Source organism: Desmodus rotundus, chromosome 5 (genome assembly GCF_022682495.2).
Source record: "Desmodus rotundus isolate HL8 chromosome 5, HLdesRot8A.1, whole genome shotgun sequence".
NCBI lineage: Eukaryota > Metazoa > Chordata > Mammalia > Chiroptera > Phyllostomidae > Desmodus > Desmodus rotundus.
The window spans coordinates 4,953,964-4,967,042 of record NC_071391.1 but is presented as its reverse complement, the minus strand read 5'-3'; the positions used below and the strand labels follow the sequence as shown (position 1 = coordinate 4,967,042).

At 51.7% G+C, this 13,079-nt stretch overlaps 2 protein-coding genes and 1 non-coding gene across 9 annotated transcripts; 2 read left to right on the top strand and 1 right to left on the bottom strand.

Moving 5' to 3' along the window:
- Positions 1-7,085, bottom strand: EIF1AD (eukaryotic translation initiation factor 1A domain containing). Of its 6 annotated transcripts, none has more exons than XM_053924187.2 (6): positions 6,849-7,085; positions 5,419-5,702; positions 5,193-5,301; positions 4,981-5,089; positions 4,767-4,817; positions 1-2,207 (listed from the first exon to the last, which is right to left on the bottom strand). In XM_053924187.2, the coding sequence occupies exons 2-6, from the start codon at positions 5,503-5,505 to the stop codon at positions 2,063-2,065; spliced, it is 501 nt and encodes a 166-aa protein (XP_053780162.1). In that variant the 5' UTR covers positions 5,506-5,702; positions 6,849-7,085; the 3' UTR covers positions 1-2,062. The 6 variants fall into 6 exon arrangements, with proteins under 6 accessions (XP_053780162.1, XP_024429900.1, XP_024429899.1 ...); XM_024574132.4 differs by having other exon boundaries at positions 5,419-5,615; XM_024574131.4 differs by having other exon boundaries at positions 5,419-5,590.
- Positions 7,086-7,350: 265 nt separating this feature from the next.
- Positions 7,351-8,888, top strand: BANF1 (barrier to autointegration nuclear assembly factor 1). 2 transcript variants are annotated; one of them, XM_024574169.4, is made up of 3 exons: positions 7,351-7,500; positions 8,172-8,310; positions 8,557-8,888. In XM_024574169.4, the coding sequence occupies exons 2-3, from the start codon at positions 8,188-8,190 to the stop codon at positions 8,701-8,703; spliced, it is 270 nt and encodes an 89-aa protein (XP_024429937.2). In that variant the 5' UTR covers positions 7,351-7,500; positions 8,172-8,187; the 3' UTR covers positions 8,704-8,888. The 2 variants fall into 2 exon arrangements, with proteins under 2 accessions (XP_024429937.2, XP_053780163.1); XM_053924188.2 differs by having other exon boundaries at positions 7,426-7,541.
- A 1,633-nt stretch (positions 8,889-10,521) lies between these two features.
- On the top strand, positions 10,522-10,684 carry LOC112317493 (small Cajal body-specific RNA 1). Its single transcript, XR_002976123.2, has one exon. It is a non-coding gene; the product is annotated as a small Cajal body-specific RNA 1 (non-coding RNA).
- Positions 10,685-13,079: the final 2,395 nt, after the last annotated feature.

The window sequence follows — 13,079 nt, the reverse complement described above, 5'->3', positions numbered from 1 at the left end:
TACCTCTTCCTCATGTTTTTTTCGTGTTCATGTACACATTTTTCAACACGTACACACACATACACGCAAGTATACACGTGTATGTATACACTTAAGGCTATACCAAGCAAACGTAAGAGAATGGTAATGAGGAGCAGATAAATCAGCAAAGGCGGATGTCCCACTGGATTACAACAGGAAGTAAAAGACAGGAAGATCCGTGGCACGTCTGTAGGTTGGTAAGGGGGAGGTGAGAGTTCTCACCAACGGCTATTTCTACTTCTTTTTTTTTTTTAATCCTCACCTGAGGACATGCTTATTGATCCTAGAGAAGGAGAGAAACAGCGATGTGAGAGGAATGTCAACTGGTTGCCCCTCGTACATGCCCCAACAGTGGACTGAACCCACAACCTAGGCATGTGCCCCAATCAGGAACCAAACCCACAACCTCAGTTTACATGATGACGCTTCAACCAGTGGAGCCACACTGGCCAGGGCTGGCTACCGCTTCTTAGCAAAGTGTAAGCTGTGGTGACTAGCAGAGGAAGGGGGAATGCATAGACAAGGTAAGAAGTTTTGATATACACCCCAGAGTAGATCTGCTAGGCAGGGCTGAGGGTCCATTTGAAGTTTGTGATGGTGAATTTAAGATAAAACTAATGAGCCGAGTTGGCAGTTTTCTCTTAGCAGTTACAGGCCCAGAGACGAATGACTGGGTTGGCTGGGGTTAGGTTCGAACAGATGAATCCAAGGGAGTGGAGGGTGTGGGCCATGGAATCCGGTTGCACAAGGAGGAAACTGAAGGTAGGAGAATAATGGTGAGAATGTGGTGGGGCTGGAGGAGGAAGATAAAAATTTTTGCAGAGGCGGGAGTTGAGCAAGTGAACAAGAAAGCCAGGAGATGGTGATTGCACAGGTACCTTAATTTAAAAGGTGCTGTGGTTTCTATTGATGTTAGGGGTCCAGGAATTAGAGGTGTGGGCAGCAGGCGCAGAACGGAAGACAAGAGCATCAGTGATAGGACACCAGGGGGCTGGAGGAACACAGTGCTGGACAGGCCCTTCCACAGGATGTAGGAAATGAAGACTAACAGAAGGAAAAGACTCTACGCCAGGAGACAAGCTCTCCGAAGTCCCAGCAGTGATGAGAAGGCCAACACCAGCTCTGACCCATGTGGCTCAGTTGGATGGGTGACCTTCCACAAAGTGAAAGGTCGCTGTTTCAATCCCGGTCAGGGCACATGCCTGGGTTGCGGGTTCGGTAGATGTTTCCCTCTCACATTGCTGTTTTTTTCCCTCTCTCTCTTTCACCCTCCCTCCCCCTCTCTCTAAAAATAAATAAAAATCTTAAAAGAAAAGGTCAATGCCAGCAATGAGGAGGAAGAGTGTATAGCCAGAAGTTAAAAAACAAAACCACGCACAAGTGAGATGATGTGGCTCACAAGAGGGCTGAGCAGCGATGGTCCGAGCTGCCACAGGGCCCAGCAGCCGGGGGCGTACGCGGCCGCACGGAGGTGGGCACTCCGGCAGCTGCAGGTGACTATAGAAAGGCAGGGGCAGCAGCTTGCGAGGCACTATGGAGTTCATCCTGAGTGTTTCTGAGAGGTAACAGGGACCAGGCCCTATGGCTGTGATCCTGAATCAGTGAGGGTTACAAGCAGGCAAGAAAGTGGGACTGTCCCCAGTTATGAAATACATGCAAGGAGGGACAGCATAAGGTCTGACACTTACTAAGTACCCGCCCCTTACTAGGTGCCCAATGAGAGAACCTAGAAAAGACCCCAGCCATTCCCCACTTCCTGCCCACTCAGCCCACCTGCCCATGAGGCCTCCCCCTCAACCTCAAGAAATTTTTAACTTCACCACAGGCCCCTCCACCCTCCAGAGAGCCACTCAGACACCAGCACACGTCGCCACCCACCAGGGGTTTAATTCTCCTAGGTCAGAAGGCCAGTTCAGAGAGGGGTCCTGCCTTGTCCCCATCCGGGGGAGGGGGGGAAGATCTGCAGAGCACCCTGGAATGTCCAAGCTCAGAGGAGCCAAGGACTAGTCTCTGAGCAAGAGGAGAAGTGGATCCTGGGGTCTCAGGCTGCCTCCTCCTCCTCGCTCTCCTCCTCGCTCTCGTGACACTGCCTGCGGTTGGTGTTAACGAAGAGGTCAGCATCGTCTTCGGAGCTGGACTCATCTCCTGACGACTGTGGCTCAGCAGGGAGTTCTGGCTGGGCCTGTCTTCACGGCGGGTGGGGGGGAAAGACAGAGTTAGCGCGATGCCTTCTGGGAAAGCCATTTCTGTAATCAAGATGCCTCGCAAAAAGGAGGACCCTAGGGCCAAGCAGTCAGGGCTCAGTGAGTCAGACAGAGGCAGAGTTACAGCAAAAAGCAGAAAAACTCAGCCAAAGAAAACAGGCTAAAGACCATCCAACCCACCACCTCAAAAGCTTACTAGTCAATGCTTTTAATAATGGCTCTACTACCAACACGCAACGGACCCACACTGCGTACCAGATATTATAATAAGCAATTTTACAAGCTTCTTTAATCCTCGCGAGGCTCCCATTTAAAAAATTTTTTTTAAATGTATTTATTGATTATGCTAGGTTCTCTCATTTCCCCACCTTCACTCCACTCCATCCCGCCTGCCCCCTCCCTCCCACCTTCCCCCGCTATAGTTCATGTCCATGGGTCATACACTTAAGTTCTTTGGCTTCTACATTTCCTATACTATTCTTACCCTACTCCTGTCTATTTTCTACCTACCATTTATGCTACTTATTCCTTGTATCTTTCCCCCCACTCTCCCCTTCCCACTCCCCTGTTGATAACCCTCCATGTGATATCCATTTCTGTGGTTCTGTTCCTGTTCTAGTTGTTTGCTTAATTTGCTTTTGTTTTAGGTGTGGTTGTTAATAACTGTGAGTTTGCTGTCATTTTTAATGTTCATATTTTTTATCTTCTTTTTCTTAGATAAATCCCTTTAACATTTCATATAAGAGCTTGGTGATGATGAACTCCTTTAACTTGACCTTATCTGAGAAGCACTTTATCTGCCCTTCCATTCTAAATGATAGCTTTGCTGGATACAGTAATCTTGGATGTAGGTCCTTGCCTTTCATGACTTGGAATACTTCTTTCCAGCCCCTTCTTGCCTGTAAGGTCTCTTTTGAGAAATCAGCTGACAGTCTTATGGGAACTCCTTTGTAGGTAACTGTGTCCTTTTCTCTTGCTGCTTCTAAGATTCTCTCCTTCTGTTGCTTCATCTTGGCTAATGTAATTGTGATGTGCCTTGGTGTGTTCCTTCTTGGGTCCAACTTCTTTAGGACTCTCTGAGCTTCCTGGACTTCCTGGAAGTCTATTTCCTTTGCCAGATTAGGGAAGTTCTCCTTCATTATTTGTTCAAATAAGTTTTCAATTTTTTGTTTTTCCTCTTCTCCTTCTGGCACCCCTATAATTCGGATGTTGGAACATTTAAAGATGTCCTGGAGGTTCCTAAGACTCTCATTTTTTTGAATTCTTGTTTCTTCATTCTTTTCTGGTTGGATTTCTTCCTTCCTTCCTTCTGGTCCACACTGTTGATTTGAGTCCCAGTTTCCTTCCCATCACTATTCGTTCTCTGTACATTTTCCTTTGTTTCTTTTAGCATAGCCTTCATTTTTCATCTAATTTGCGACCAAATTCAACCAATTCTGTGAGCTTCCTGATCACCAGCATTTTGAACTGTGCATCCGATAGGTTGGCTATCTCTTCGTTGCTTAGTTGTATTTTTTCTGGAGCTTTGATCTGTTCTTTCATTTTGGCCATTTTTTTTTTTGTCTTGGCATGCCTGTTTCGTAAAGGGGCGGAGCCTTAGGTGTTCACCACGGCAGGGTAACGCTGGTCGCTGGGCTGTGACGCTATAAGTGGGGGAGGGGCCAAGAGGGAGCAATGGCGCTTACTCCACTCTCTGCTGGCTTTCAGTCACTCCCTCCGCTACCCACAATCAAATTGGGCCCCTCTAGCGCTGATTCCCAAGTGGGTGAGCCTGTGCACGCTCTAGGCCCCTGTGGGTCTCTCCATCGAACTCTCCTGTGAGGCTGGGAGTTTCTCCTGCTGCCACCTCAACCCCCACAGGTGTTCTCTATCAGAGGTTTGAGGCTTTATTTCCCTGACCTCTGTTTCCCTCACCACCCTGGGTTGCTCGGTCTGTTTTGCTCCCCCGCAGTTCCTCCCAGTTTATCTATGCGCGAATGTGGGGCCACAGGGTCTGCCAGCCACCACCTTGTGGGATCTGCTAGCTGCAGCCTGCCCTGCCCACTTCCACAATCTGCCACCTCGCGGTCTGCCAGCTACTGCCTTGCCGCGAGTCCTCTCCACTGGGCTGCCTGTCTCCACCCCTCCTAACGGTCTGGATGAATGTTTCTTCTTTATCTCCTTGGTCGTCAGACTTCCATACAGTTCGATTTTCTATCAGTTCTGGTTGTTTTTTGTTTTTAAACTGTTGTTGTCCTTCTTTTGGTTGTGCGAGGAGGCACAGTGTGTCTACCTATGCCTCCATCTTGGCCGGAAGCCGAGGCTCCCATTTTATAGGTAAGGAAACCCAGGCGTAAGAGATTAAGTAACCTGGTTAAAGTCCCCCATTTACAAGTGGGAAAGTCTGGATTTTAACCCACAGCATCTAACTTTCAAGCCACACGTATTAACACACATTTAGGAGCTCTTGCCAGGGAGAAAGGAAGGCTCTATTTCCCCCTCTAGGCACTAAAGCCCGATGCCCTATTTGCTGTCTTCCCTACCCCACAGCTTGATCCTAACCTGTTCCTGTTGTTGTTGTGTCTCTCAGCCACTTCAGAGAAGGCCTCAGGCCTGTATCAAGAGAAGAGCCAGGGTCAGAGAGAACAGAGAAAGTTCTCAGCATAAAAACTGTTTCCAGCTGCCTGTGATGCCATGATCTTCCTCCCCCAATTTCACAGCTAGGAAGTCAGTGCCCCCAGAAATCAGCCAACCAATGACCAAGGGGACCACCTACCAGAGCCCTTCCTTCTGCAGAGAGCGCACATGGTCTTTGCAGAGCACAAAGGAGATCTCAGCCTTCACCTTTTCTCCCTCTTCAATAGGGTCAACAATGAGAAAGTCTCCTGCAGGCAGAGAAAAAGCACAGTCAATCCAGCTCGCAGTGGCAGAGGCAGAAGCCAAGGTCCCAGGGAATGGGTCTACCTCTTAGAGGGCTGCCTCTCTCACCTCTCTTGATCCAGATGTTCTTGCGGTACTTGGAGGGCATGCTGACCAGGAAGCGCTGCCCCTGGGCTGTCTCCACTTCATGAAGATTGTTCCCTGGGGTTCTGAGGACCTGGTCCAGACCAAGAGCCAGTGGGCCTCATCAGCCAGCTCAGAAACTCGGTGAGCTGCACCATGCCCTCCCCCCACCCTAGGGGCCCAGCAGGAGCTTGTGCCCAATGCTACTCACCCTCACAATCTGCTGCTGGCCAGAGGGCACCATGTGCTCCCCCAGCACCTCCTTCACCACATGCTTCCTTTTGGTGGCCTGAGACATGCTGGGTCCTATCCCAGGGTGGTGAGGGAAACAGAGGTCGTCAACTTCTCCCGAATTTTTTGGATGGCAGGGTGAGAACCCAGAACTGTTTTGAAGACGGGGACTTTTTACTGAGGAGTGAGTGACACAGTGTCCTGGTTAAGAATGTGGGCTCTGGAATCTAATTGCTTGCACTGAAATCCTACCTTGACTATTTCCTGTGGACAAAAAAAGAGGGTTCTATGGAAAGTGACCTCCCAGGGTGTTCCTAAGTGGGCAGGTCATGGTGGGCGGTTGTGCCTCAGGCCTGTAACTTCTTCAGTGAAAGCTGTTTTGTTTTTTTAAGATTTCACTTATTTATTTATTTATTTTTAGAGAAAGGGGAAGGGAGGGAGAAAGAGAAGGAGAGAAATATCGACATGAAAGGGAAACATCAATTGGTTGTGTCCCATAAATGCCCTGATTGGGGACTGAATCCCCAACCTGGGCATGTGCCCTGACCAGGAATTCAATCAGTGACCTTTGCTCTGAGGGATGATGCCCAACCAACTGAGCCACACCGGTCAGGGCAGTGAAAGGTTTTTAAGGCAGCCAAGTAACACCCCTGGAAAGCATGACCATGCTCAAGGAACATATAATCTTGTTAATTATCCTGTAATCCAATCCCTACCTAGCTTTCTCCCACCCTCATGTGATCTCCTTAGCTCCCTCATTTTCAAGTGCATAAAAGAAACTGCAAAACTGTAAATTCCAAGAGCACTCAAGATCTAGCTCCCTGTTGTCAGATCGGCTCAAATAAACTCATAAAAGTTCTCTCCAGATTTGTCACGTGGACAATCCTTACTATTCAACTCCTCTAGGCCTCTGAAAAAAAGAACAGCTAACTCAGAACATTGCTATTAGAGTGGGGTAATGTAAGCAAAGCACTTAGCACTGCGTATGACACGCAGAAATAACACGTTGTTTTAAGTACTAGCGTAATCACAAAAACGAAATAAATCACTCTGGTAATCGATCAGGAAGGAAAAGACAAGCTGTATCTTCCTCAACATAGTTGTGCGTCCCAGGGTAACAGAGCTACACAACAGATACGCAATCTCTCAACACACTCCAGGCAGAGAGCAGTTAGGAGACCACCGCAACGGTCCGAGCCAGGAGCGAGTTCAGCAAAGGGCGAGGTGAGCCAGCTTGGTTTAGGGCATCTGCTATATTTCTGACTTGGGTTCTCCGATAACAAGGACTCGCACCACCAAGACTGGTGGTTTTCAGAATAGGCTCCAAAGTGCTACAGCTAGCTGCCGTCCCCGGCTTTCCTCCCTTCTCTATCCCGGAGGAAAAGCGCTTTGAGAAAGACCCACACTTACTTTCTGACCCCCTTCTCCCGCGGGCGCTGCCTGAACGACCCCGGAGTGGCTGGCTCACGACTCACTTCACAGCCAAGCTAACGAAAGCTCAGAAGAGGAACTTGCCGGCTATCACAACGGTGGAGTCGGCTTGGACTCGGGTCTCGGTTCCTGCCCCACTCCTAAAAGCTAGACTGAAACGAGGGCAACACAGGTCGGCCTAAGTCAAACCCTTCCGCGTGCCGTACTTCCGGCGCTCTGCGGTAAGCCTCCGGCCACACTTCTTCCGGCTTGTCCTTCCCTTTAACTCTTCCCACTGCCAGGCCGGCCAAGGCCAGGCCCTTGAGTTCCGGACGCTGTGCAGTGAGGAAATGACGTTTTCTCCACCGAGGTTTCTGCTCCCTGAGACCGAAATGCTGCCCGAGAACCGAGACTATACCAGGGACTCCGGCTTCTTGCGAATGGACCCGAAAGAAGCGCCTACTAAGGTCGCGGTTGAGGTCCAGAGTGCCTCATCTCTATGGCTCTAAGGGGCTAGAAGTACCAAATTTAACTTTTTAGGCGGCTCTTGAGGCGACCCGGAAGCGGAAGTGGAAGAAAGTTCTAGTGTGTTGAGGTATTAGCGGGAGCAGCCGGGCGGCGGGAGGAGCCGTTACAGAAGCTTGAGCTGTCGGTGAGTGCAGCCGCGGAGCCGGACTTTGTTTCGATAACAGTGTAGGTGCACGGAGGAGGGGTGGAGAGGAGTCGCAAGCGCTGCGGCTGGGCCCTCGAAGAGAGCTAGGCGGCTGGACGCGGCGCGTGGGCGCAGCGGCGCGTGGAGGAGCTGGGGCGGGGCTAGCCGGGCTGGCTGGGCGGGGTGCAGCGTGGACCCAGCGGGGCTGGGAGCAGGTGGACACGCTCTGGCCAGCGTCTGTGAGCGGCCTGTGGGGCGAGTGGGACAGGGGGACCCTTTGTTTGCTTTTCAGACCAGGTAGCAGTTCCAGGCTGTGTCAGTGCCTTCTTTTGCCACCCAAGGTCACAGAGGGTGTGACACCTTCAGGGTGAGCCCTGGCTGCTGACTGGGAATTTCCCCACTGCCCTGTGTGCGCCACCTGATAGGGCAGGATAGTCTTTCCTCTAGAGCAACACCAAAATGCACCTCCGCAGGGAGTGGAAGAGATTTCTCTCTGGAGTAGTAGGGGCGATTTTTTGGACCTCAGTTTTCTTATCTGTGAAATGAGGGGTATCGAATGGGCACCAGAATGGCTGGCTTAGCTTTCTCTTAATAATAAGAGATTTGGACCAGGGGGCCTTTGGGAGCTCCCGGGTTTTCAGCCCTAACCTACCTTTTCTTGGGATACCCAGGTTAACTCTGATCAACATGACAACATCCCAAAAGCACCGGGACTTCGTGGCAGAGCCCATGGGGGAAAAGCCAGTGGGGAGCCTGGCCGGAATTGGTGAAGTCCTGGGCAAGAAGCTGGAGGAAAGGGGCTTTGACAAGGTGTGGATGGCTGCGTGCAGCTGGGGAGGGCTGGGGTGGCCGACTGCAGTACCGCATGGCAGTGTGGGAGTGCGGAAGTGAGTTTACTTTTCGGGGGTGGGCAGTGATATATAGTCTGAAGAGACAGCCAGAGCCGGCCCTGCCTCCTAGGCTCATATGCTTTGAACTGCACAGAAGTGGCCTTCTTGTTTTCAGTCTCAGAGCATTGAATTGAGCAGCTTGTCCTTTACTTTGCCTGTGTTGCAGGCCTACGTGGTCCTTGGCCAGTTTCTGGTGCTAAAGAAAGATGAAGACCTCTTCCGGGAATGGCTAAAGGACACATGTGGCGCCAATGCCAAGCAGTCCCGGGACTGCTTCGGGTGCCTTCGAGAGTGGTGCGACGCCTTCTTGTGATGCTCTCTGGGGAGCCCCCGACCCCTGACCCCAGCCTTGAGTCTCCAGAGTTTGCAGCTGAGTGGGGGCTCCTCCCTTGTCCTCTACAAAGGAAACAGTTGCTGTCTACTCACCTCCGATGTCCTCCAGGGTCTTTGTGGGAGTTCTCTCCCCTCACCATTTCAACTTTTTTGGAATTCTTGCTCTCGCTCTCTCGCATGCATCTCCCTTCTCCTTTCCCTCCCAGTTTCAAGTCCATAATTATCAGATTTTCTGAGTGGATTCCTGGCCCCTTCCCCTATCCCCACCCTCACCTCTGGTCTGTTTTATGCCATTTGGCTTCTCTTTTGGCAGAACAGTCACTGTCCATATAAAGTTTTTTGAGTCAATAAAGTCAGTGGCCTTCAAGACTGGGCTCTGTGGGTTGAAAAGCAGCTGGGTTGGGAGTCACCTGTTCCCCAAGGGCTGATAGGTCTGCCACGCTCCTTATCAGTGCAGATCGAAACTGGCAGCTTCCTCCTCACTCTGGAGGACAGCCTCCCTCGCCACACAAGCCTCAGACAGATGCCTTGGAGTGTCTCAATCCCTTAGTAATGTGGGAGAGAGTGTGGGTTGATCCCTTCCTGGGATCCAGATGGGCTGTGGTGTTCCAGATGCCAGTTGAGTCAACAGCTGGGCTAGGCAGCATCTGATGGAAAACTCAGTGGGAGTCAAAGGTACCAGGAAGGGGTAGGGCCCAACGTGGGTAAAAGTTCGCCTGTTAATCGTCATGTGCTCTCCTGGCCTCTGGGAGGAGTGGGCAGGGAGGGCTCTTGCCCTGCCATCCTAGTGAGGCAGAAAAAGCACAGGTGTCACAGTGGGGAGAGTGGGTGTGAGTTACACTTTTCCCTGGTCCACTTTTATCCTGTTCTTGGTTTAACGCTTAGTGAACCAGGCCCACAGCTAGGATTTTTGCAAACACTTTTCTTCCACGATAATAAGTAATTGTTTCCTCTTTCACAGGTGAGGAAACCAGGGGCTCAGAGACTAACAGGTAATACGTTCATGGGCTTACTGGTAGGAGGTGCCCAGAGTGGCCCTCAGACAACTTGCAAACGTGTGTACCTGAGAGCCCTGTGCTCCTTGGTCATGCCACTGAGCCTCTCTGAGCCCCAGTTTCCCCACTTGGAAAATGAAAAGGAGGTTGTTGGAATGATCGGAGGGAATGCTGGCTGTGCGGCACCCAGCCCGGCTTGGCATTCAGTCCGGCAGGAGAACAGGAGGAACTACTTGCTTACGGAATTTTTCTGAGCGTCACCAGACCTTGAATGTCAGATTCCTGAGACTCATTGTCATAGAAGTGAGCACTGAACTCAGTATAAGATCAAGCAGATAAAGTTTATTAAAAAGAGCTTGTGGCCCTAACTGGTGTGGCTCAGCTGGTGGGGCATTGGCCCACAGATCGAAAGTTCACCGGTTGGGATGCGAACGAAGGGCTACCAGTTGATGTTTCTCTCCCTTTCTCCCTCCTTTCCCCTCTCTCTAAAAATAATTATCTTTAAATGTTAAAAAGCTTGTGCACGAGGGAGTTAGCCAGAAAAAGGAAGTCGAGCTCCCCGACAGGTTCTTGTGGATGGGTTACATTGGGGTCTTGGCATGGGTGTAGAGCTCGGAAATGTGGCTGAGGCCAGTTGTCCCCAGACCACCATTTGGTAGTGGTTGATCGCCGAGGTGTCACAGGTGTTTGCCATGGTCAGCGGATCACTCAAGGGACCTGTAAAACAACGTGCACACAAATACTGTAGTTATCATTTGACAGAGTAACTATTTTGCAGAATATGATGTTGAGAAAGGGTGTTGCAGCACTTGATACTAACCGAGCTGTCTGTATCCTAGCCTCTGTCAGAGGTTTGCGATGCTTTGTGGTAGCTGGGTTTCAGAAGTGCGATATCAAAGCAAAAGCCATGATTCTTAAGCCCAGTGTGTAAAGACACACACGGAGTTATAACTCAGTGGCACAACTGGAAAAGAAAACAGAAAGGATGTTGTGGTTGTACCTTCTTTCCTTTAAAGATGTGGCTAGGTTACTTTCAACTCTGGGAGTTTACAGAAAGCAAGGAGTCACACCCGGGCCTCTCACATGAGTTCTTTCCATCAAAGTGGAGTCCAGTTGCGATCCCCTGTACCGTCACGAGAGGGTTACTGTCTGGTTGGGAGAGACTACATATTCCATGCAGAAACTGGGGTAATGTGAGCGATTTTCATGATCTCAGTAGGAAAAAGTAAGAAGAGAAAGTTGATAAATTCAACCGCATTAACAAACTTTCTCTAAAGATACCACGAACAGAGTGAAGGGCAAGACTGGCCGAGTGGGAAAGGGGACTCGCAGCGCGTGCAAAACTGCAGTGAAGGAAAAGTAAGTAACAGTAGAAAACGTGGTAAGAGCCTTGGAAGACAGCCCCGAGGGGGCCACCCAAATGGTGAACAAGCCTGAGGAGACGCGGGCTCAGAAGTGCGAGTGAGGTGCTGGTGTAAACTGATCGGAAAGTCTTACCACGTGCTGGTGAGGGGACAGCGCCACAGGAACTGATGGGGATGTATGTGGGTATGAACCCTTGGGGAAAGCAGTCAGACGTTTTCTAGTAAAACTGGAGACCCGTCCTGTGACCCAGCAGTTCCAGTCCCGGGGCTATGACTGAGGACTACCACGGTGACTCCTGCACTACCTGCGCAGGAGCAACAGCTTTGTAACAGCCCCCAACTGGAACAACTAATGGCTGTCAATACCAGTGAACGTGAACTTGCTGCGATACAAGGGTTGAGTCTCAAAACATCAAGTAGTGTGATTCCATTCTCGGAGAGTTGAGTAAATTGTTGCTTGGGGATCTATCTCTGTGTAGGTGGTAAAATGAGAAAAGCTAGTTGCAGAGGTCAACAGTGATCGCCTTCGGGGCAGGAGCCAGGGAGTGGCCGAGGCAGCTTCCATTTCCTGCCCTGTGTGGTGGTCATACGGGCACTGACGGACGGTTAAAGGGGACACTCGTTCTGTGCACTTTTCTGTGTGTTAGCTACCCCTCGGAACAGTAGAAGAATGGAAGGGAAGCAGAAGACCCGGGGATAGGGCACGTGAGCAAGCAGTTGGGAACTGGTGGTGGTTTGTAGGGGAGAGGATGTAGTGCAGGGCTGGCTCTGGGAAGTGTGGGTGGCCCCTCAGAAGGGCACCAGGCGGCTAGCAGGGCCCGGCTTGTGTTTCATGCCGCTTCCTGGGAGGGCGCCGGTCTGAGGCGCAGACTGGGGTAGTGCGGGCTGCCCCAGGGGTTTCAGGCCATACATGTTTCTCATGTTTTCCTGGGTATGTCTGAGTTTACTCCAGAGTCCCCTCAGCCTTGACCCTTGTACTATGATGCTGCCACGCGAGCCTAGCATCCTCGTGTGTGTGGGGGGGGTGCTCAGCAGGGCCACAGCCTCCCCCACCTAAGTCCTGATTCTGCCCAGCTGTTGTCAGCTCTCTGAGGTGTTCCTCCTCCACGACGCCCTCACCTGGCACCTTCCTGCGCTGATTGCCCGGTTTTGTCACCCTTGGCTCTGGGGCCCGTCTGCCAGAACTGTGGGGTGCGCTGCCTGATCTGCTCTGCGTGTGGCGGGCTCTCCCCACCTCACCCACAGGCTTTGTCTCTGGAGAGGTGGAGCCTGATTCCTCACCTTCCCCTCAGGGCTCAGGCAGCACCTGTGACAGCTCGGAAAGGCCCAGACCCTTTATCTGGCCCGCTTGGTGCGTCCCACATAGCTTCTGGCTCCGTCCTGGAGCAACAGGGGACCCAGCGTCTAGAATGTGCAGTGTGACACTGGCGTTTCAGGGACGCAGCCCCGACTCAGCCAGCAGGCCTGGGTGTTGGAGGAAACAGATGCAGGTGGGGAGAGGGAGAAATCAGCTTATCTAAATGTCAGCCCACACTGCCCAACAGGACCTGCTTTGTTGGCAGGCATAGGTGGGCCTGGAAGTCAGCAGGTATTGACTCAGTACCATTGTCCTACCCACACCCTGCTGCCACTGTGCCCAGCCAGGGCCTGACCCCCTCAGCCAGTGTAGTCGTGAGTGTTCAGATCTGGCCCGGGGGGGGGGGGGGGGGCGGAATCCTACCCGTGCACTCGGGTCCTGAGGGAGTCCTGCTGCCCCTGGGAAGGAAGTAGGGGAGGCTACAGGGCGAACCCAAGCCCAATGCATCGGCCCCGGTGGCAGCCCAGATAGTGTGATGCCTCACAGTGTGTGCTCGTGACTGTCAACCCTCCTTTCACGTTGTCCCCTCCCTGCAGGGACCACCTGACCTTGACTGGTGGTGGCCTGAAAGAGCCAGGTGGGTCCAGGCCTGGTCTCTGTACTTCCTTTGGTCTGTGCGACCTGCAGCAAGGCGCCTCGC